Below are 23,364 nucleotides of genomic sequence, written 5' to 3' on the forward strand. Positions count from 1 at the left end.
CTATGAGTGGTGCATTGCTCATTTATTACACTGATGTCAGATTCACATATTTAAATAACTGTATAAACCACTTTACCTGTTGGGATGACATTGACTATTGATTACAGACTTTCATTAGTTGTGCCTGTCTCATTGAATGTCCGCCCTAATGTTCAATGTTGTGTTATTCAGAGTCGACTGTGGAGATCACATTGTCTACAGATATTTCATCGACCATGTCCATGTTTAGTTACCTGTACCCCATAGACTGCTGTCAATTTCAGCTCGTGTCTGCCTATTTGTGGTGGGCTGAATTCTACTAGTCGCGGGTCTGTTACAGTTTATGGATCTCCTGCTGGATGTAGGTGGTTGTGTGTGTGTTGGTTTCTGTGTGGAGCGACAGGTGATGGTGGGTGGGAGGAGAGGTGGAGTGGGCTTCGCTGGGCTGGGCTGGGCTGGGCTGCGATGGGCTAGGCTGGGCTAGGTTGGGCTGGGCTGGGCTGCGCTGCGATGGGCTAGGTTGGGCTGGGCTGGGCTGCGCTGCGATGGGCTAGGCTGGGCTGGGCTGGGCTGGGCTGGGCTGGGCTGGGCTGGGCTGCGCTGCGATGGGCTAGGCTGGGCTGCGCTGCGATGGGCTGGGCTGGGCTACCAGAGGACATTGACTCTGGACTGGTGTAACCCACCCACTGATTCCCCCCACTGCCTTCACACTGTTCCCGTCTTGGCGGCAGCGTCAGTCGCGTGGGGCGGATCTATATGGTGACTATATAAAGAGACTACCCGCTGCTCCCGACCCCTGACAGTCCCGCCGGCTTCTCCCTTCACTGAAGTACATCGCACCCTCAACGGCCATGGAGTCAGAGAAAGCCAAAGAAGGTAAGGGAGTCGTCTCGATACAATTGTCTCTCCAATAACTTTATCCTCAGTAATATCAATCTCCATCCCTTGTCCTGATAAAATACCTCGATTGAGTGGCTACCGGTACCGTTATATGATTAGAGACATCCTTTCCCCTTCTAAACTTATGTATCTTCATAACACTTTGAGCCTTTAGTCGTTAAAAACGATGTTGTTCTCACTACATTTTGTTTACAGATTCACCACTACCCCCCCCCCCCCTCTCTCTATTTCTCTATTGCTCCTGTTCTTTTAAGATTATTTCTCCTGATTTTTCACCTTGCCGCACGCTCTCCCTTTCTCTATCCCACCCCCCCCCCCGCACATTTCTATATATTTCTATGTATATATAATATATAGCTCATACTCTCGCTGTGTCTCTATCAATTTTATTGCAGTCTCTCTATTATGGTCTCTCTGCCTATCTGGTGTTTTTGCTCTCCCTATTATGCTCTCCCTCGCCCCCTGTGCCCCTCTCTCTCCCCTCTCACTATCTCTCCCTCTCTCTGCCTCTCTCTCTCTGTATCCCCCCCTCTCTCTCTTTCTCTCTCTGTATCTCCCCCCCCTAACTCTCTCTCTCTCCCTCCCTCTGTGTATCTCTCCCTCCCTCTGTGTGTCTCTCTCCCTCTGTGTGTATCTCTCCCCCTCTGTGTGTATCTCTCCCTCCTCCCCTCTGTGTGTATCTCTCTGTGTGTATCTCTCCCTCTGTGTGTATCTCTCCCTCTGTGTGTATCTCTCCCTCTGTGTGTATCTCTCTGTGTGTATCTCTCCCTCTGTGTGTATCTCTCCCTCTGTGTGTATCTCTCCCTCTGTGTGTATCTCTCCCTCTGTGTGTATCTCTCCCTCTGTGTGTATCTCTCCCTCTGTGTGTATCTCTCCCTCTGTGTGTATCTCTCCCTCTGTGTGTATCTCTCCCTCTGTGTGTATCTCTCCCTCTGTGTGTATCTCTCCCTCTGTGTGTATCTCTCCCTCTCTGTGTATCGCTCTCTCTCGCTCTCTCTCGCTCTCTTATTATATATATATTTCCCTCTGTCTATGTACCAGTGAGTTGTGAAGGGATGCCTTCTGTAATTTCTCTTATTCTTGTGCAGTTCCGGACGGGGAGCCCATGGACTTGATGGTGGACGATGTGACCAGCACTTCAGTAACCCTGAGCTGGAACTCCCCCAAACATATTGGCACGAGTGGTTTGGCAGGATACCTTGTGGAATACAGCAAGGAAAGCAGTGAGTGATGTTCTCTGTCCTCTGGTGAACTTGCTTACGTTTGACAGCAGTAGCTCTGCAGGGCTGCCGTGATATGGTCATGAACCAGGCGGTCAGTATGGGTGTGGAGTGTCAGGGGTTAGGCTGGGTGCGTGGGGATTAGGGGTCAGCCTGGGTACATAGAACATTGAACAGTACAGCCCAGGAACGGGCCCTTTGGCTCATGATCTCTGTGCTGAACATGATTCCAAGATAAACTAATCTCATTTACCCCGCACAGGATCTACACTCCACATTCTCTCAATATCCACATGCCTATCTCAAAGCTTCTTAAACACCATAATCGTACCGGCCACCACTACCACCCCTGGCAGTGGGTGCTGAAGACACCTCCTTTAAACGTTACCCCTTTCACCTTAAAGATTTGCCTGCTAATGTTTGATATTTCTTCCACGGAAAAGGAATCCTGTCTGCCTCTCATAATTTGACACACCTCTACCAGTGCTCGCCTCATTCTCTGAAACTCCAGAAAAAAAATCAGTCTGTCTAATCTCTCCCTGTAGTTAATACTCCACAATCCAGACACATTTTAAACTACACGCAATATTCTAATTGTGGACTAACCAAAGTCCTATAAAGCTGCATCATGAATGTTATACCCAATACCCCAACCAATGATTGCGAGTTGGAGCCGGATACTGGAAGAGTGGGTGCTGGGGGGATAGAGACTGGTCTGGATGCTGGGAGATTAAAAAGATATGGGTGCCTGGGAGTGGGGAGCTCTCTGGGTGCTGGAGAAATGGGACCAGTCTGGGTGCAGGGGGAACTTGGGTACTGGTGAGGGACTGGGTGCTGGATGGGACAACAGTGGCATGCTGTGAGAAGCGGGTACTGGGGGAGAGAATGGATGCTGGAGAGAGAGGGAGTGCGGGTGCTGGGGGGAGAGCAGGTGTTGTGGGGGAGTGGGTGCTGAGATTGTGAGTAGGGGGTGGGAAGGAGATGCTTAAGGGACCGAGTGCCAGAAATAGTGGGTGTTGGAGGGATAGTGGGGGCTGGAGTGAGGGGATGCTAGGAGAGTGGGTGTTGGGGGGAGTGAGGCTGGCCGTGAGTTGGGCTGTGTTGGGCTGGTTCAGGTGGAGCTATTCGGTTTGTACAGGGAAACCACAGAGCACACGTTGTAAACCCTGACACCCAAGATGGGCTTTGCATGTTTTCTGTTGCTGACCAAGTGCCTGGTGACACAATGATTAATGCTGTCACTCCCTGCTTTTAGGAGATGACAGAGCACAGTGTTCAGAACAAACTAAGATCTGGAACCGCTGCGTGTTTGCTCCTGACCAAGTGATCCCAGGATTGGGATGAGAGCTGGATCACACACGATGAACAACTTTTAAATAATTATATATTGGAAACTACAAAAGGATCAATTAGTCCAAGCAGGAACGCTCACAAACTGTGACCTATGTGTCCCATCGGTCAGAGGGCATACATCAGCATTTCCTGAATGATTGGCGGTTGATCAAAGCTATAGAATCTGCCCTGTACACCACTGTTCACGTTCCCCATCCTACCCTATATTTATGCATGTATTCAATTATGTTTCTAATATTTCTGGTCAGATAGGGTGCAGTAAGTGCTGTGGATGAAAGGGAAAATGGCAGAGGTTGACGACTGCACAGTGATGCAGCTGAACGGAGGAAATGTGAGACCTTCCACTTTCATTGGAGATGATGTGCGTTGGATCATGTCTCACGAATTTGAGTAAAACTAGAAGGTTGACAAGCACCGGGGCATAGAGATGGTCTATATGGACTTCAGCCAGGCCTTTGGTAAAATTTTACATGGTAGGCTACTCTGGAAGGTTAGATTGCACAGATCTAGGGAAAACTAGCTAACTGGATGCAGAATTGGCTTCAAGGTAGGAAGCAGAGGGTGAGGGTGGAAGGTCATTTTTCAGAGTGGAGGCCTATGACTAGTGGTGTGCCTCGAGGATCAGTGGTATTATGAGTTGTATCAATGATTTAGATGATAATGTACAAGACATGATTAATAAGTTTGCAGATGTCACCAAAATAAGTTGTATCAACGACTGTGAAGATGGTTATCAAAAAATAGTGCAGGGACTGAGGAATGGCTCATGGAGTTTAATTCAGATAAACGCTGATTGTTGCATTTTTGGAAGTAAAACCAGGGCGGGCCCTTCGCAGTACAGGTCCCTTGGAATGTTGTGGAGCAGAGTAGGAGTAGAAGTACATAGCTCCCTGAAAGTGGCATCCCATGTGGGTAGGGTGGTGAAGAAAGCTTTTGGCAGGCTGGCTTTCATCAGCGATGAAATTGAATATAGAAGTTGGGAGGTTACGTTACATTTGTACAAGACGTTGGTGAGGCCTGTCCATGTTGAACCTCACTCTATGAGACTTGTATGTTGCCTGGATTGATACTGGACCATCTCTCCAGTGTTCATCTAACAACTGAGTTTTGAAGTCGATTCAAGAGGAATTGTGTTTCACAGGGGTCGGAATTCAAAGTGCTGGAATACATGATAGTTTCACAAAGCTCTGGTTGGATCCACCTAGTGCACTCAACAGGTCAGTCAGCATTTGTGAAGGGAAATGGGCAGCTGCTGTTTAAGGTCGAGATCCTTCATCTGGAGTACTCAAAGAGTAGAGGGGAGATGGCTGAGAGGGAAGGGGTGGGGCAAGAGCACCAGCTGGATCCAGGTGAGGAGGGATTGATACAGTGATGGTCGGGGGAGGGAGGAAAGGTGTAAATAGTGACAGGGTGGGGACGTGGAGACAACAAGGGCTATAGATTCTGGAATTTCGGGTTTATTGTCACTTTTATCGAGGTACAGTGAAAATCTTTGTTTTGTATTCTATCCAACCAGACCAGATTTACCAATTAATCGAACTTGACTATAATGGGTGAAAGATATAGAGTGCAGTCTCAGCATTGTCGCTCACAAATTCCATAAACAAACTCCAATGTCCCCGATGGAGTAAAGGTGAATCGGACAAACTCACTAGCTTATGGAAGGACCATTCAGACGCCTGATAACAGAGGGGAAGAAGCTGTTCCTGAGTCTGGTAGCGAATGCTTTCAAACTTCTGCATCTTCCACTTGAAGGGAGCGGGGAGAAGAAACAATGAGCGGGGTGGGACAAGTCTTCGGCTGCTCTACCAAGGCAGCATGAAGTGTAGATAATGTCGATGCTGAACATTTGTGGAGGAGTATTGTTGAGATGTGGATTATCTAATACATTGATAATACGGTGAGAGTGTGTTTGCTGCCAACTGGTTTTGAAATTGTGGCCAAGGTTTGTGTTGAACTTGGACAGGATTTGGATCATCATAATTCCGACCAGTCCATAGCTGCCCAGGTGTGACCATTTATTCCGAAAAGAAAGCTCTGAGGCTTGCCACACATATATATACATACATACACTTTCCATTCACAGCCTCTGATACTAGGAGGAGACAATCATTGGATACCTTCAAACTATCTTTAATCAGACTTTACTGGATTTTTTCTTGTACTTCCCTTTATTCTGTTTCTGTACACTGTGGACGGCCTGATTGTAATCATATATAGTCTTTTTGTTGGCTGGATATCACGCCACAAAAAAGCTTTTCACTGTACCTTGGTACATGTGACAACAATAAACTAATCTTTAAATCCTCCCTAAAAACGCACTTTTATTCACTGGCTTTCGACACTGTTCCTGTTTTAGTGCTTTTAATGTCTTTTAATTTTTACTGTTTTTATAGTCCTGTCGTCTTAATGGTTTTAGTAGTTTGTAATAACTTTTTGTTGACTTCCCATGTACAGCACTTTGTGGTAACTGATGTTGTCTAAAAGCGCTTTATAAATAAAGTTGTTATTATTATTATAAACTAAACTAAGCTAAAATAACTCGAGTAATTCTGATATCTTTTTCCAGCTGAAACCTGGGTCGCTGCCAACAAGGAATTGACCACAAAGAATCTCCTGGTGATTAAAAACCTGACCGAAGGGGACAAGCTCCAGGTTCGGGTGAAGGCGGTTCACGGGAGCGGGGCCACTGCCACTGCTACCCTCCCGGGCACGGTGCTGATCAAGCAGCCAATTGGTAAGCAAAGGGTTAACACACAAGAGAAACGGAGCGTTTGGCTAAAAAGTCATCCGGAGGGGGAAGCAGCGGGAGGGTGTCTGGTTTCCCTGCTCCCACCAGACTGATGGTGACAAGTGGAGAACACAAATTCCTCCGCAGATTCCTGAGTCAGGGAGAACATGCTATCGCAGCTGGCTAAGAGACCTGCCCAATCAGCAAAGTTTAAATATTTGTTGCACAACCTGTGCAATTTCCAAAGTATTTCTTGTGGATTATGAACAGGCGTATGGCCAAGTGTCTCCACTTCCTTGCAGATGAATGGGAACAGCTTTGTGAAAGGATGTGTCAGAGAGACAGTACAAAAACGGGCCCTTCGGCCCACCAGGCCCACAAACGTACAGCACCGGAACAGGCCCTCTGGCTGCACTCATCCACGCAGACTAAGATGCCCCATTTAAACTAGTCCTATTTGCCTGCTTTTGGCCCATACCCCTTTAAACCTTTCCTATCCATGTACCTGTCCAAGCGTCTTCTAAATGCTGTTATACTGTAATACCCATCTCAACTACCTCCTTTAGTTTAGAGATACAGCACGGAAACAGGCCTTTCGGCCCACCAAGTCCGTGCCAATCAGTGACCTCCCTGTACACTAGCACTATCCTACACACCAGGGGCAATTTATAATTTTTACCAAAGCTAAATTAACCTACAAACCTGTACGTCTTTGGTGTGAGGGAGGAAACCAGAGCTCCTGGGGAAAACCCACGCGGTCACAGGGAGAATGTACAATTTCCGTACAGACAGCACCTGTAGTCAGGATTGAACCAGGGTCTCTGGCGCTGTAAGACAGCAACTCTACCGCTGTGTCTCCTCTGACTGCTCGTTCCATATATCCACCACCCACTGAGTGAAAAGGTTTTGCCTCAGGTTCCTATTAAATCTTGGCCCTCTCACCTTGAAATGTCAATCCTTTCCCCGTCTCCTTTCATTTGCCCCGTAGATGGCTGTACTCCTATACACCTGAGCCCCTTATGCCCCTGTCCCACTTAGGAAACCTGAACAGAAACCTCTGGAGACTTTGCGTCCCCACCCAAGGTTTCAGTGCAGTTCCCGGAGGTTCCTGGAGGTTTTTGTCAGTCTCCTTACCTGCTTCCACTACCTGCAACCTCTGGCAACCACCTGCAACCTCCGGGAACCGCACGGAAACCTTGGATGGGGCGCAAAGTCTCCAGAGGTTTCCGTTCAGGTTTCCCGAGTGGGACAGGGGCATTAGGTTATGAGTTCAGGAGGATGGAAAACCACAGCAAGTGAATGAAGTGTATCAGAAACTGATCCTCTCTGCCATCATGCCCTGGATCTGTGTACTCTCTGGGCAGTTGTCCAATCTGTCAATGAATCAACCCTGCTCGACGACAGATCTTGGGCATGAATATGCCATCACCTCTGCTCGTTGCTGGAGGGAATGCAAATCTAATACAGAGAACCACAGGTCTTTCTTCCCTTTACATTCTGACCTTTTTATTGTTAACTTTTGCCTCTTATTTTTGCAGATCCTCCCAAAATCCGTTCACCCCGCAATCTCAGGGAGACATTTATTCGGAAAATTGGCCAGAAGTTGAACCTGTCCATACCTGTCCAGGTGAGTAACTGACGCTGGGTGACCAGTCACTGCATCACCTCCATCACACACTTTACACAGAGCGATTTAATCAACGCTGAGAAGATGCAACATCCATTATTATTTGCATGAAAGTAATTCATTGGGAGGCTTGCAGAAGCAAAAGAATGAATCCCAGTACATTTCAAATACCAGAGGGTATCGCTTTAAAGTGAGGATGTACAAAGAAGATGTTGGGGGTAAGTTTTTTTGCACCGAGAATGAGGGGGGGCATGGAGCGCATGGCCACGACTGGTGGTGGAGTGAGATATAATAATGACGTTTCAGAGGCCTTTAGATCGATACACGGATATAGAGGGAATGGAGGTGTATGGATCGCATTCAGACAGAGGAGATAGTTTAACCTGGCATCATGTTCGGCGCAGACATTGTGGGCAGAAGGTACTGTTCCAGTGCTGTGCTGTTCTATATCCAATCATGAATAGAAGACCTAGGAACAGGAATTAAACACTTTTGAACATTGCATTCACCAACTTCAGTAAACCTCTACAATACACTCCCCCCCCACCTTTTTCTCTCTCATAACACCTTCTCCTTCCCTCCCATGAGCTGACCTTCCCCTCCCCTCCCAAACGCTGACCTTGCGCCTATCTCTCCCCTCCCCCTCCACCGACATTCTCAAATAATTCGTGCCTCATCAATCCTCTAGCTTCACAATTCGCAACTCTCTATACCTTTAACACTGTCTCACCTTTTGTATGTTCATATCTGGCCTTTGTCTATCTATCATAACCCCCCCCCTCGCTTGTGTTCACCAATGATCTGCCATACTTTGTCCTGCTCCTTCACTGGACAAGATTTCTTCCCCCCCCGATCCCTGCAATCTGAAGAAAAGTCACAACCTGAAATGTCGCCTATCCATGTTCCTCAGAGATGTTTCCTGACCCGCTGAGTTACTCCAGCACTGTGTGCCTTTCCTTGGTAATTGCTGTTCATTGTTTCAACACTTTTTACACTCAGCTTCTGTTGGAAGTAGTAATGTCTACATCCCTTGCTACCTAATCTCTCCAAACCAGTGGCAAGCATGGCCTGGTGGGGCTACAGTTGTCAGTTGGCTTCGAGAAGTAAGCTTGCATCACAGAAAGAATGTACAAGGTCGTAAATACAGATGCCAAGCACTTGCTGACATCCATTCCATTGTGATAACAGTTCGGAAATGTTAACAGTTCAACCACATTTCAACTCAATATAGTTTATGTCTGAAAATAAACTTCATAAACCCTTTCCCCAGTCAATGAACAGCGGATCACATCCAAAGCTATATGATAGAATTGATTTTAAATTGAAATTGGGTGGATGCTGAAGTACTTTACAATTAAAGTAGAGCTAATAGGACTTGATGTTTCAATCCTTGTAGTAAGTCGACACTTTTGATATTGGCCGTGGGATTGGAGCAGTGAAAGGTCGGGTAGGTATGTCATCGGGGTCATCAGGTGGGCACCCTCCTTCTTTGATGTTTCATTGATGTCCACAACGTCTCTGGAGGGCTCAGTTCCACACCCTCAGTTCCACACCCTCCTGTCAGAATCTTGCAGCCCAATTGTTGTCTTTTAATCCAAAGCCAATTGCTGCTTTTTTCTGCTAAATTTGACAACAACTTGATTGCTTGTTGGAGGGAGTGACCCCTCACCCCCATTTCCTTCAATAAACTGGTAGATGTAGCAATGAATCCCCTGCATCCCATTTCTACAGGGAAAATCTTGGTCTTCCAGCCTCAGTTGCTAGTTCAGAGTACTTGGTCTTTTTCATCTCATAAGATTCTTCAACACCATCTTCCCATGGTACTGTCAATTCCGCAACGTATGCCAACTTGGCTATTGTGGACCACAGGACTATGTCTGGTTCCAGGAACCAATTGTTTTAATTGGCTTTTATTATCATGAAATCTTGGCAAAGATCTGTCTCCTTATGGCCTACTGATAACACGTATTGTATTATGTTAGTTTGCCCCATCCACAGGCAATCGGAAGGTCAGCTGGAGCAGGAAACCCATTAGTGACTGCAAGGGGCGGTGGAGAGGCATGACTGGGGCAGTCCTCTTGTGAGGGGGGGCGGGGGGGGGGGGTTGTTGTACTAGGCTGGGGGCCATTGCATGAAGCTGTTTTAAACTATGCTTCTGGTCACAGTGAAAGGTGCTGGATTTAATGCCAGTGTGCATGCACGCAATGATGTACCTGTGGACCTGTGGCCAGTGAGCAAATCACATCCCGTGCACTGGAGTGAGCAATGAATGAGTGTGGCTCAGGATAGTTAAAAAGTTATGAGGCTGGTGGGGAGGGTCAAGGCGGGTCAGTGTTGGTGGGAGTACAGCCTAGTAAAAATCGCGTTTTAAACCCGCCCTCTTCAAACAGTAGGTATGTTACAAAACCTACCTGAATCGCCATTGAGAATCTGCCCACAGCCAGGTCGGCGATTTTGGCGCTGTTTGGAGGGGGCGGGTTTAAAACGCGATTTTTACTAGGCTGTACTAATCGCACATGTTCAGCCTAGTAAATCATTAACGAAAAATCGCTGCAAGACCCGGTCGCAAAAGGTATTATTAGTTTTATAGGCCTCGATAATATAGTTCTAATAGTTTTAAAATTACTGTTTAATTCCGCAATCTCTCGCAGCCCCAGGGTTTTATAAAGCAAACAATTAAAGGTATGTACCTTATTTTTACATTAAATGGGGCATATATATAACCCTATATATCAAATTATCTATAACGAATAGTTCATTTTGGGATTTTTATATCCCGCAGTATTTTTCTCGGCATTTGAGGGCACTAATCCAGCGCTATGTCAACATTCTAAACCAGCGCGTTCCACTAGAAAGCCGATTTAAATGGGCATTTATTTACAGCAATTGAACACGAAATTCCTTGCATTTGGCCTATAAATTAATGTAAATTAGATATAAAAATCATGTTATATTGTGAATTATTTGTGAATAATCTTTGGACACATAGGCTATTTAAAAATGTTAATCTTTCCTTAAGAAATGGGCGTTTGATTATCCAAGATCACAGCTTTTTTGTAATATCCATTGAAAATCAATAGGGAACAAGATGCTAATTTCCGAGTATGAAAATGGTCATAACTTTTTTAATACTTGAGATATGAAAGTGAATTTGGTGTCAAATTAAACTTATTGTTATGCTTTATCTGATGGGATAAATTGCAGACTTGATTTTTTAAATCTCAAAATTTTGTAACATTGCTACTTGGTGTGGATAGGTCTCTGTGAGAGAGGGGGGTACTTCCATCGGGATGTATGGGACATTCCTGGCCAGCCTGACCTCCCCACTGAAGCCTTGTTCTGCCACGTTTCCAGGGCAATCCCAAACCCACCATCACCTGGAGCAAAGACGGGCAGCCTCTGCCCTCAGACCGAGTGAGCATTTGTAACAGCGCCACCAACGCCATCTTGTTCATCAGGAAATTGGAGCGGGAGGACTCTGGCAAGTACAAGCTGGAGGCCCAGCAGGACACGGCCAAGGATGAGTTGGTCATCGACGTACAGGTCGTGGGTACGCACATGGATCTTCACCAATTGTCTCTTTACATTTCAGATTTAGGCAGCATCATGTCTTTGTGTGTGTTGAGATACTCGCCCTCTCCCGTTATGGATTCTCACCCGGTTACAAACACCTGACTTACGAATTCCCCATACAGACCATCAGGTGCACCGGAGACCGAGACGGCCTGTATTATGCGGCTTCCTTGTGGGATCTTGCTTTGCACTCATGTTTGCTGCGTTGTTGCTGGGGTTCAGGCTGCAAAGTTTGCAAACTGGACACACAGCTCGGCTGGGGACCCGCAGGGTGAGATAGGTCGGAGGGGCAGATTGTCCCACTCCTGTTCTCAGGTGCTTTAAAACACACCATCGGTGAAAGCGGGCGGGTTCTCCAATGTCACACCCCTGGCCGCATCCGACCCATGCACTGAAAGTTCACGAGCCTCCCGATCCCAATTTCCGACATGATTGGGTGCAACACCAGGGCAATGGGCAGCTGAACTTTAAAGCCCCAATGGGCACAACCTTTCCTCATGGAACTCGGGGGATTCAACTTCCCAAACTGCTCCCAACACACATAACCCGTTTTTAAACAAGAAGAACAAAGTTGTTCACGGCACTGCAGGTTTGGTGCCACCAAAGTCCTGTGTGGTTGTAACAACAAGGCTTCACTTCTCAGAGCTACACAACAGAGAAACAGGCCCTTCAGTCCACCAAGTCTATGCTGACCATTGACCACCCATTTACACCGATCTTTGACTTTATTCTCCCCACATTCACATTGACTTCTCCCAGATTCTACCACTAGCCAACACTAGGGCAATTTACAGAGGCCAATTAACCCACCACCCGCATTTTTTTAGGGATGAGGGAGGAAATATGAGAACTCAGAGGGAATCCATGTGGTCAAAGGGAGAATGTGCAACTCCCACGCTTTAGCATTTGATGTCAGTATTGAACATGGGTTTCCGAAACAGCGAGGCAGCAGTTCTACCAGCTGTGCCACTGTACCACCCTGTTCACTTTCATTTGCCTTCTTAATTACGCTATAACAGCTTGTAACCTTCCGTGTGTACCATACCCAACCCACCCAGATCCTTTGATACAGCAGTACTCTCCCCACCTGCTTCCCCCCTCTTTCTACCAAGAATAGGATCACATTTCCTCTCAGTTTGTCCAATCCATGAAACTATCCAATAACCCTTTGCAATCTCTGGCCTCTGGAAATATCATTACCCCAGTACATGTGATGGCCATCAACCCTGTCCCTTCATCTAAGGCAGTAATGTAGACTGTGGAGCGTCCTGCCTAATTGGGCCTATACGTTTGACCTACAGAGAAACCTGGACCGCCACAGAACTTGAAGTTGGGGAGCGTGTGGGGGTTTAACGTGACACTGGAGTGGCAGCCGCCCAAGGACAACGGGAACACTGAAATCAGCGGCTACACCATTCAGAAGGCGGACAAAAAGACAGGGGTGAGTGTGCACCACGTTGATTTGTCCAAATTGACTGTTGTGGTAATTGTCAATGGTAGGGTGTGGCGATGGCATAGTCTTCACTGTTCTAACTAACGGAATCTCCTTCTCGGACAAACTTGGCTTTATCCTTCAGCCTAATATCCTGTTTGATAGTCAGTGCCGACTCCGAGAGCCGAAGGGCCAGTTTCTGTGCTGTATGACTGACGAGTTTGAAATTGTTACAAATATAAAGCCTGTCAAGTCAAGTCACATTTATTTATATAGCACATTTAAAAAAACAACTCTCGTTGGCCAAAGTGCTTTACATTTGTTATAAGAATAGTATAAACATACAAACTACATACATATATACATATAGCCCTCGCTCAGTGGACCAGAAAAGGCTTGGGAGTATAGATAAGATTTTAGTCTTGACTTAAAGGAGTCGATGGATGGGGCAGTTCTGATGGGAAGGGGGATGCTGTTCCACAGTCTAGGGGCTGCAACCGCGTGGTAACCAATCGTTGTGGCAACAAAGTCTCTGATGATCATCATTGTCTTCCTCCCCTTCCCTGATGCCAGGAGTGGTACACCGTGATGGAGAAGTCTCATACCACCACCTACACCATCTCCAACCTGGTGATGGGCAACCACTACAACTTCCGTGTCTTCTCCGAGAACCTGTGCGGACTCAGCGAGAAGGCGGCATTATGCAAGGACACGGTCTACGTCCCTAAACCCAGTAAGTACCAATTCAGCTGGTTTAGGTTTATGTTTGGGTTTATTATTGTCACGTGAACCGAGGTACAGCGAAAAGCTTTATTTTCCAAGTTATCCACTCAAATCAGATACTGTACACCAATATAATCAAGAAAAACTCAATTACAAACTCATAGGATAAAGGGAAGATACAAGATACAGAGTGCAGAATATAGTTCTCAGCATTGTAGCTCATCAGTTCCAGAGACAAAAGTCCAATGACAGCAATGGGGTAGAGGTGAATTGGACAGTACCCTAGCTTATGGAAGGATTATTCAGAAGCCTCATAATAAACAGGAAGAATCTGTTCCCGAGTCTGATGCAGTCTTTCAAGCTTCTGTACCTTCTGCCTGATGGGAGTGAGGAGAAGAAAGAATGCCCAAGGTGGGACAATTACGTTGGGTACATAGATCTCTGGACAAAAATGGAAGAGGGGAGTGCTATCCCAAACCCCATTCACTTCCACTTCCCTTGGGCCAGCCCATTGGCCAAGTGTAAACCTGCTCTACACGTGGAGATCTCGGTGATGAAAGGAAGTGGACCTTTAGGTGCACATTGGACCAGAGGGCAAGGAATGCCATTCCCCAGCCAACGTGATTCCCTCAGTCCCCCAGTCATGCGCCCTGCCTGCACGGCTGAACTTCCTTTGCAATCCGATTGCCCCACTCCGCACTTCCCTGTCTGAACTTGATTTTCTATCAGATTACCACACCCGATCAGGACCTCTTTGATCACCATCAGACGAACCTGCAGTAACAACCAAAACCTCTAGAGAAAAACAATCTGAACTTGTCCAACCTCTCCATGCAGCTAATACTCTCCAATCCCGGCATAATTCTAGTGAACCCCTCTACAGCCTCCACATCCTTCCTTTAATGTGGTGACTGGAACGGCATGCAATATTCTGAATATGGCTTAACCAATGTTTTGTAGAGCTCCAATAAGATTTGCCAACTGTTATACTCAATGCCCTGACCAATGAAGGCAAGTGGCTTTTTTACACCCTATTCACATGTTGCCACTTTCAGGGAGCTATGGACTTGCAGCCCGAGATTCCTCTGATTCCAGTGCTCCTACAGGTCCTGCCATCTATGTATACTTTTCTCTTACATTTGATCTCCTAAAGTACAACACCTTACACCTGTCGGGATTAAGCTCCATCTACCATTTCTTGGCACAAATCTCCAATTAATCTATATCCTGCTTTGTCTGTTGTCATCCTTCCTCACTATCCATAACTTGTTACAGGAATATGGGTGATTTTCTTGGGTGTTGACTATGTGGGCTTTTGTAAGTCACAGCTCGATCTCCGGAGAATATTTAAGTGCTGGTACCTCCATTCTCCACTCTGCATGTTTTAACAATTATTGCCTAATCAGTAAAACAATACATAACAACTAATTAATATCCTATTGTCTGGTCTGACCAGGGCTACATAGGGCTATTCAGTCTGAAGAAGGGTTTCGGCCCGAAACGTTGTCTATTTCCTTCGCTCCATAGATGCTGCTGCACCCGCTGAGTTTCTCCAGCATTTTTGTCTACCTCCACAGTAGCAATGCAGGTAGAGCCGCTGCCTCATAGCGCCAGAGAACCGGGTTCAATCCTAACCTTGGGTGCTGCCTGTTAGCAGTATTCAGTTCTCCCTGTGACCGTGTGGCTTTTCTCTGGCTTTCCTCCCACGTCCCAAACACATGAGGGTTTGTAGATTAATTTGCTACTTTGAATTGTTCCTTGTGTACATGAGATAGTTTGAATCTGGAGGGAGATGATGGGAATGTAGCAGGTACATAATGAGGTAAGTGCAGGTTTAGTGCAAACGGACACTCCATGGTTGGCAGGAACTTGGTGGGCCGAAGGGCCCTTTTCCATGCCATACGGCAGTGTAACCACTGTGATTTAACTGTCTACCTCTGTCTCAGGTAAAATATACACTCCCCCTGTGTATGAAGAGAACAATTTCAACGAGCCCCCTAAATTTACACAGCCTCCTGTGGACAAGATCACTACAGTGGGATTCACCACCAAGCTCTTCTGCAGTGTGAGGGGTAATCCGAGGGTAAGTAAACCTACCACTGAAACAAATGCTCATGTCCTGAGAGTTAGGATCATATGGTTAGATTTATTTGTAACTGCAAAGTCAGACTTTGCAAAAGACATCAAAAATACACCCTGCGTATAACCATCTCACTTTGAACATGGCAAGGAGATTTTTTTCTTTTTATTGCATATACTCTTCATAGAAATATAGAAAATAGGTGCAGTAGTAGGCCATTCAGCCCTTTGAGCCAGCACCGCCATTCAATATGATCATTGCTGATCATCCAAAATCAGTACCCTGTTCCTGCTTTCTCCCCATATCCCTTGATTCTGTTGTTCCTAAGAGCTATATTTAACTCTCTAGAATACATCAATTCCCCTCAGTCAAGAGAGTTTATTGTCATGTGTCCCAGATAGGACAATGACATTCTTGCTTGCTGCAGCACGACAGAATATTTTAGGCATAAATGCAGATCAGATCAGATCAATGTGACCAGATACCATAGAATATATATATACACACATAAATACACAGATAAAGTGCAAAAGGCTGTTATAGTTCATAGTTTGTTTGAAGTTGTGTTTAATAATCTGACGGCTGCGGGGAAGAAACTGTTCCTGAACCTGGATGTTGCAGATTTCAGGCTCCTGTACCTTCTACCTGATGCCAGCGGAGAGATGAGTATGTGGCCAGGATGGTGTGGGTCCTTGATGATGCTGGCAGCCTTTTTGAGGCAGCGCCTGCGATAGATCCCCTTCGATGGTAGGGAGGTCGGAGCCGATGATGGACTGGGCAGTGTTTACAACTTTTTGCAGCCTTTTCCGCTCCTGGACGCTCAGGTTGCTGTACCAAGCTACGATGCAAACGGTCAGCATGCTCTCTACTGTGCACCTGTAGAAGTTCGAGAGAGTCCTCCTTGACATACCGACTCTCCGTAATCTTCTCAGGAAGTAGAGGCGCTGATGTGCTTTCTTTATGATTGCATCAGTGTTCTGGGACCAGGAGAGATCTTCAGAAATATGCACACTCAGGAATTTGAAGTTCTTGACCCTTTCCACCATCGACCCGTTGATATAAACGGGATTGTGGGTCCCCAACCTACCCCTTCCAAAGTCCACAATCAGTTCCTTGGTTTTGCTGGTGTTGAGAGCCAGGTTATTGTGCTGGCACCATTTGGTCAATCGGTCGATCCCATCAGTGATACGTCCCACAACAGTGGTGTCGTCGGCAAACTTGATGATGGAGTTTGCACTATGTCCGGCTATGCAGTCATGAATATAGAGTGAGTACAGCAGGCGGCTAAGCACGCAGCCTTGAGGTGCTCCTGTGCTGATTGTTATCGAGGATGACACATTTCCACCAATACGGGCAGTTGAACTGCACTTTGACAATGCAAAAAAACAAAGCTACTGAAACTCGAGATCTGACAGTATGAAGTATCCATCATCAGCAACTGTTCTGTCGCACATTGCAGATCAAGTTATGAAGTGTTTTTATCTAGAACGAAGGAAACTGAGGTTAGAGACAACTGAATAAATTGTAAGAGACCAAGAGAGGGTTTAACAGTATGGGCCAATTTAATTAAGGATTAGTTACTAGATTATGTTCATTAGTAGAACAATTAATTGAAATATATTTTTCATTCACGGAGTATTCAGAGGGTGGAGGCAAGCCATAATGCATAATCCATATGTACACATTAGAAACACATTTAACGTTCCTGGATGACACTTGAAAAAACATAACCTGCAGGGCTGTGGACCAAGATCAGGGAACTGGCGTCCACAAGAAAATAAGAGCAGAGGTTGGCCACCCTGGTCCTCAAACCTGCCCCACCATTAAATATGATTAATTACATATTTGCTACATATTATTGTTGGTTTAAATGCATCCCACTACAATCAGTTATAATCTATTGCATCTCAATCGCGTTTCACAACTATTATCAAACATTGCACAACAGCTGCATATTGCAACTGGTTATAATGTTTTCCACAAGCAGTGATGATAGACTGTACAGTGGCACGTTATAATACATTGCATTAAACTGAGTAGTGAAACGGATTATATTCATTGTCTGACTGCACTTTATAACATTGCATGGCAGATAGTTAGAACAGTTTGCATGAAAGCTACTCATTCCAATTAGATATTAATATATCGCATTACTACTGGTTGCAAAACATTTCACTAGAACTGCATGTTGCAGCTTGATTATAATGCATTGCACCATAAATAGATGTAGTAACTGGTTATAACACATTACACTCAACCGCAAAACACATTTGGTGATGTTACAAAGTAACAGATTATGCAAATGCCTAATTTTGGTACCTTGCAGCCCAAAATCAGCTGGTCGAAGAACCAGGTTTTGCTGGACGAGAATCCCAAGTACAGGGTTCTGACTAATGAGGGCATCTGCACCCTGGAAATCCGCAAACCGTGTGCTTTTGATGGAGGCGTCTACACGTGTCAAGCAACGAATGCACTGGGAGAGGTGGCTGCCAACTGCAAGCTGGATGTGAAGGGTGAGTTAGAAAGGTCTGGCTTTTCACAACCCATGGCTGCTTAAAAATTCTCAAGTTTAATTTAGTTTATTGTCACGTGTCTGCTGATGGGAATGTGGGGAGAATAAAAAAGTAATGTGAAATTTGGTGCAAGTTTGGGTAAATAGGTGCTTATGGCTGGCAGAGACATGGTGGGCCCACCATGCTCTATAGAAACATAGAAATTAGGTGCAGGAGTAGGCCATTCGGCCCTTCGAGCCTGCACCGCCATTCAATATGATCATGGCTGATCATCCAACTCAGTATCCCGTACCTGCCTTCTCTCCATACCCCCTGATCCCCTTAGCCACAAGGGCCACATCTAACTCCCTCTTAAATATAGCCAATGAACTGGCCTCAACTACCCTCTGTGGCAGAGAGTTCCAGAGATTCACCACTCTCTGCGTGAAAAAAGTTCTTCTCATCTCGGTTTTAAAGGATTTCCCCTTTATCCTTAAGCTGTGACCCCTTGTCCTGGACTTCCCTAACATCGGGAACAATCTTCCTGCATCTAGCCTGTCCAACCCCTTAAGAATTTTGTAAGTTTCTATAAGATCCCCTCTCAATCTTCTAAATTCTAGAGTGTATAAACCAAGTCTATCCAGTCTTTCTTCATAAGACAGTCCTGACATCCCAGGAATCAGTCTGGTGAACCGTCTCTGCACTCCCTCTATGGCAATAATGTCCTTCCTCAGATTTGGAGACCAAAACTGTACGCAATACTCCAGGTGTGGTCTCACCAAGACCCTGTACAACTGCAGTAGAACCTCTCTGCTCCTATACTCAAATCCTTTTGCAATGAAAGCTAACATACCATTCGCATATACTCTTTGACACTCTTAATTTGATTCTCTGTAACCTAAATGGATAGTTCTGTGCTGTATAATCTGATGTGAGGTTCATCAGGCAAGAGAGGCACGAATCCTGTGGAAGGAGGGGGATGAATTGTCTTATCCCGAAAAGGAACAATGAAATTCTTACTTTCAGCAGCAAAGAACTGGTTGTAAACACAGTCCACAATAGATAATATAATAAGCAAACAAAAAGATTTAAGCTTCAATAAATAATTAAAAAATATATATAGTACAAAACACAAAACAAAGTCCCTCGTGGAACCCAGTTTGTAGTTTATCGAAATTTAATTGGAGTTCGACAGACTGATAGTTGTTGGGAAGAAGCTGTTCCTGAACTCAGACATTACAATTTTCAGACTCCTATACCACCTTCATGGTGGTGTGGATCCTTGATGATGCTGGATGCCTTTTTGAGAAGCTCCTCTTATAGATTCATTTGATGGTGGGGCGGTTAGTACCTGTGATTACCCTTCTCCCCTCTCTCTCTGTCTTTGTTAACTATTATCACTCTTTTTCTCACTCCAGCTGTTGTTATGGCCCAGTAATATCTGGATCCGATGGAACCAGCATCTCCAGACAGGTAAGAATATTGAACCACCCTCCATTTACACTTTGGTTTAAAATATACACACACACATACCTGGGAATGAAGAATGAGGGATGGGGACAAACAACTTATCTATACCATTACTAAAACTCTCATCTTATAATAATAATAATAATAATAATAATAATAAATGTTATTTTTGGGCGCCTTTCAGACATCTCAAGGACACCTTGCAGAGATTAACAGGAATAAAAACATATAATCAGAATAAAATAAATAATAAAGACATCACAGAAACACAAATTAAAAACCGAATTCAGTCCAAAAACAAAAAATCAAAAACACAATGTGAAGAGAGAGCAGCGGCAGCCAAAGCGCACCAGCCATCTTGGACACAGACTAACAGGATTGCCTTACAGACATAAAAATCATCCCCCCACAATGGATACCACTGTGGGGGAAGGCACAATGTCCAGTCCCCAACCCCAAGTTCACCCAAAGTCAGGCCTATTGAGGCCACCACAATTGCCTCTATGAAGGCCCGATGTTCCTGGCCGTTCTCACCAGGTGGTCTTGCCCCGGCGTCGGGGAGTCCTCTCAGCGGCTGGGCCACCTGGAACGGCCGCTTTCTAGCTGGAGACCGCGGCTTCCGGAGCTGACAAGGCCGCGCCGGTTTGGAGCTCCCAGGCTCCCGATGTTGAAATCGCGCCGCCCGCTCCGCTCCGCAGACCCGCAGCCCGGAGGTGTTGAACACGGCGGTCTCAGCTCACCAGAGCTCCAGCACGTCGATCCAGCGCGGCGACCCAGGCAAGGCATCGCCCGCTCCGCTTAGCGATAGCGCTCCAGCGCTGTGCCGCCACCGAAGCCGAGGTGCTGGGCGGTCCCCGCCAGGAAACGGCGCTCCAAGCCCGCTGGTAGGCCACGAGGACGGGTCGACGGGCAGCCCAGAGAAAAAGCTGCCTCACCGACCAGGTAGGGACCTAGAAGTAAAATTGCCCCCTTCCCCCCACATTCAAAAAGTCCATTTCTCCAACGGACGAAACACAGGACTTACTAAAAACTTCTTAAAAAAGCGAATTAAATGGACGGCTGCTGGCTAGCAGCCATTCCGCAAGATGGCTCCTCCATCTTGACCACGTCCGGTCTGCATTGTATTTAAATTTGCACAAAAACGCTACCCTATATCGCTAGGATTACTCACCACCTTACTCAACGTTCTCCCCTGCTCCAAGCCACCAAGTTTTGGTCCAATCGGTGGAAGATTACAAAAGTTATGAAGGTTTAAAAAATCGTGAGATCAGCCGATTGGTCTTCTCACATGTCAGTCACCATGAAGGTAACGCCCCTTCTGACACCCGCTATTAATCTTTGATGTTAATCACCTGGCGGGGCAAGGAGAATAAAGTCCCGGAGACGGGGCTGAGTCCACAAGCCATGCGGAGAACAACCAGCAAAGCGACCAGCACCCGCTGTGAGTCCCCATTGCACCCCCAACCCCTTCCCCTCTCGTCCGTCGCTGGCTCCTGCCCCCCCTCCCCGTAATACCGCACCCTCCCCAAGGCTCTTACCCGTCTATTCTCCGAGCTCTCTCCCCCCTCCCCAATCACCCCCCACACACACCCCCAGCTCCCCCCCCCCCCCCCCCCCCCCCCCCCCGCGTCTCTACTGCAGCTGCGGGAGGCTCTGGATGAGCCGGCCCGGCCTGACCCAGCCCTGCCTGCGCCGAGTCAGAGATGGCGTCTATGTCGCCAAACGGAAAGCGGAGATTCCCGGCGGAGAACGAGCAGCAAAGCGACCAGTGAAGCGACCAGAGCCCGCTCTGAGTCCCCATCGCACCCCCAATCCCTTCCCCTCTGGTCGCCCTTGCTGGTTCCTGCCCCCATCCCCCGTAATATCTCTCCCCATGGCTCTTCCCCCCATCTTTTCTCCAAGCACTCTCGCCCCCTGCCCTCCCCCCGCCCTCACACCCCAAACCCCCCCCAAACACTCCTCCCTCTCACACACACCCCTCCCTTTCACATAATCCTGCCCACGCACACCACTCTCCCCCAACTCCCCTGCCCACACATACCCCCCCCACAACCCCTCTTCCCACACATACCCACAACCACCCCCGCCCACACACCTCAAACTGCGCCCCCCCCCCGCACAACGCCACACCCCCCCACCACACCCCCCCTTCTCCCCCACAACGCCCCCCCCCCCCCCTCCTCCTCCCCACCGCACAATCACCCCCTCCCCCACCCACAGACCCCTGCCCCCAACGCCCCCTCCCCCCCAACTCCTCCTCCCCCCACCGCACAATCACCCCCTCCCCCACCCACAGACCCCTGCCCACAACGCCCCCTCCCCCACAACTCCTCCTCCCCACCACACAATCACCCCCTCCCCCACCCCCAGACCCCTGCCCACAACCCCCCCCCCCAGCCAGGGATTCTGGAGGAATTGGCAATGGACCAATATTTCCCAGAGATTCTGTACACTCGGCTGCTAACTCCACACTTGCCTTGAGTGAACAAGAGAATGAGAAGTGAATGTTGGTCTATGATGATATTAGCTGCCTTCTTGAGGCAGTGCTTGCTGTAGATCCCTTCAGCAGTTGAAAGTCAGTACCTGTGATGGACGAAACAATGTCCACCACCGTTGGCAGCCTCCTTCATTCAGAGTCCCTGTCCTTTCGGCGTAGATTCCATTCCATGCAACTTATCCCCAGAATTACCCTAATCTCCTTAAACCGATGGGTCCATGTGTCTGCCATGCAGAGCATTAGTAGATGCCCATAATTTATCGAAGAGCTGGTAAGTATGGACCTGATCTTCTACAAAGAAATGTCCTTCAAATTGCACCATTCAGTCAGGTCCCATATATCCCTCTATCTCTTATAACATAGTAACACCTCACCCTCCATAATTGCCAACAGGTTTCCCTCTCCTCCGTCCAACCTAAGAGCTCAAACTCCAAGATGGGTCAGTGCAGAAGGCTAAGGGTGCACTTGAACAGTTTATTCTCACTGCCTTTGGTATTTCACCAATATTGACGGTGTATCTTGGAGATTTGAGACGGCGATGGTGCCCCTTTAAGAGGGGGTAAAGAATGTGCAACTTGGCATATTTTAATTGGATTGTTGTACAGTGGCATCTCAGTGTTTAGGCATGATTTATGTTTTTGTTTTTTGATCACAGAAGCGTTCTTCGTCAGCTTCCTCCCACTTTCTAACGTTGAAGGACGTGTTCCAACTATTACGTATGAAGTCGCCCGATATTTAGTAGCGCAGAAAAATCTATGACCATGAGCTACAATCGATCGAATCTCACTCCAGACATCTGTCCCTGATATTTGAAAAAGTGTGTGACTTTAGTAGAGTTGTGTCATTGAGACTTGGCAATGGACAAAAGTACAAATAAAAAATTCTAAAGAGGTTCAAGTCTGAGTTTATTTAATAAAATAACTGCACACATCCCACATTCTGCTGAATTGTAGCTTTAGTATAGTTCTGAAATTAAGACCTGGGAATAAAATCTACAAACAGAAACTATAAAAAGGTCCTGGCATGTGGTTAATCAATTAAAAAATTACACACCTCACACATTCAGCGAGGTTGGCTTCCCCCCTAAGAGCGGTGTACACCCTTTGCTGATCTAGCCGAATTCACAACTAATTTTGGCGGTCATTCCTTTTGGAGAATACCACATCACATTGATCACGTTGGCACGCCCAGAAGCTCACTTGACTGCCTCTCACATGTTGACTCTGTTAGGAAAATCCCCAAAACATGATAAGCTTTCCTTTTTTATTTTCTCATTAAACGGATTTA

General features: G+C 46.7%; 1 protein-coding gene across 1 annotated transcript; it reads left to right on the forward strand.

The window, feature by feature from the left end:
* The first annotated feature begins 696 nt into the window (after positions 1–696).
* Positions 697–22,969, forward strand: LOC129708779 (myosin-binding protein H-like). The gene is made up of 11 exons (XM_055654736.1): positions 697–855; positions 1,968–2,102; positions 6,022–6,189; positions 7,722–7,810; positions 11,165–11,360; positions 12,685–12,824; positions 13,389–13,548; positions 15,485–15,621; positions 17,945–18,131; positions 19,529–19,583; positions 22,733–22,969. Exons 1-10 carry the CDS (start codon positions 831–833, stop codon positions 19,546–19,548), a joined length of 1,257 nt encoding a protein of 418 aa, XP_055510711.1. The 5' UTR covers positions 697–830; the 3' UTR covers positions 19,549–19,583; positions 22,733–22,969.
* Positions 22,970–23,364: the final 395 nt, after the last annotated feature.

This window comes from Leucoraja erinacea, chromosome 24 (assembly GCF_028641065.1).
Source record: "Leucoraja erinacea ecotype New England chromosome 24, Leri_hhj_1, whole genome shotgun sequence".
In the NCBI taxonomy this organism is placed as follows: Eukaryota; Metazoa; Chordata; class Chondrichthyes; order Rajiformes; family Rajidae; genus Leucoraja; species Leucoraja erinaceus.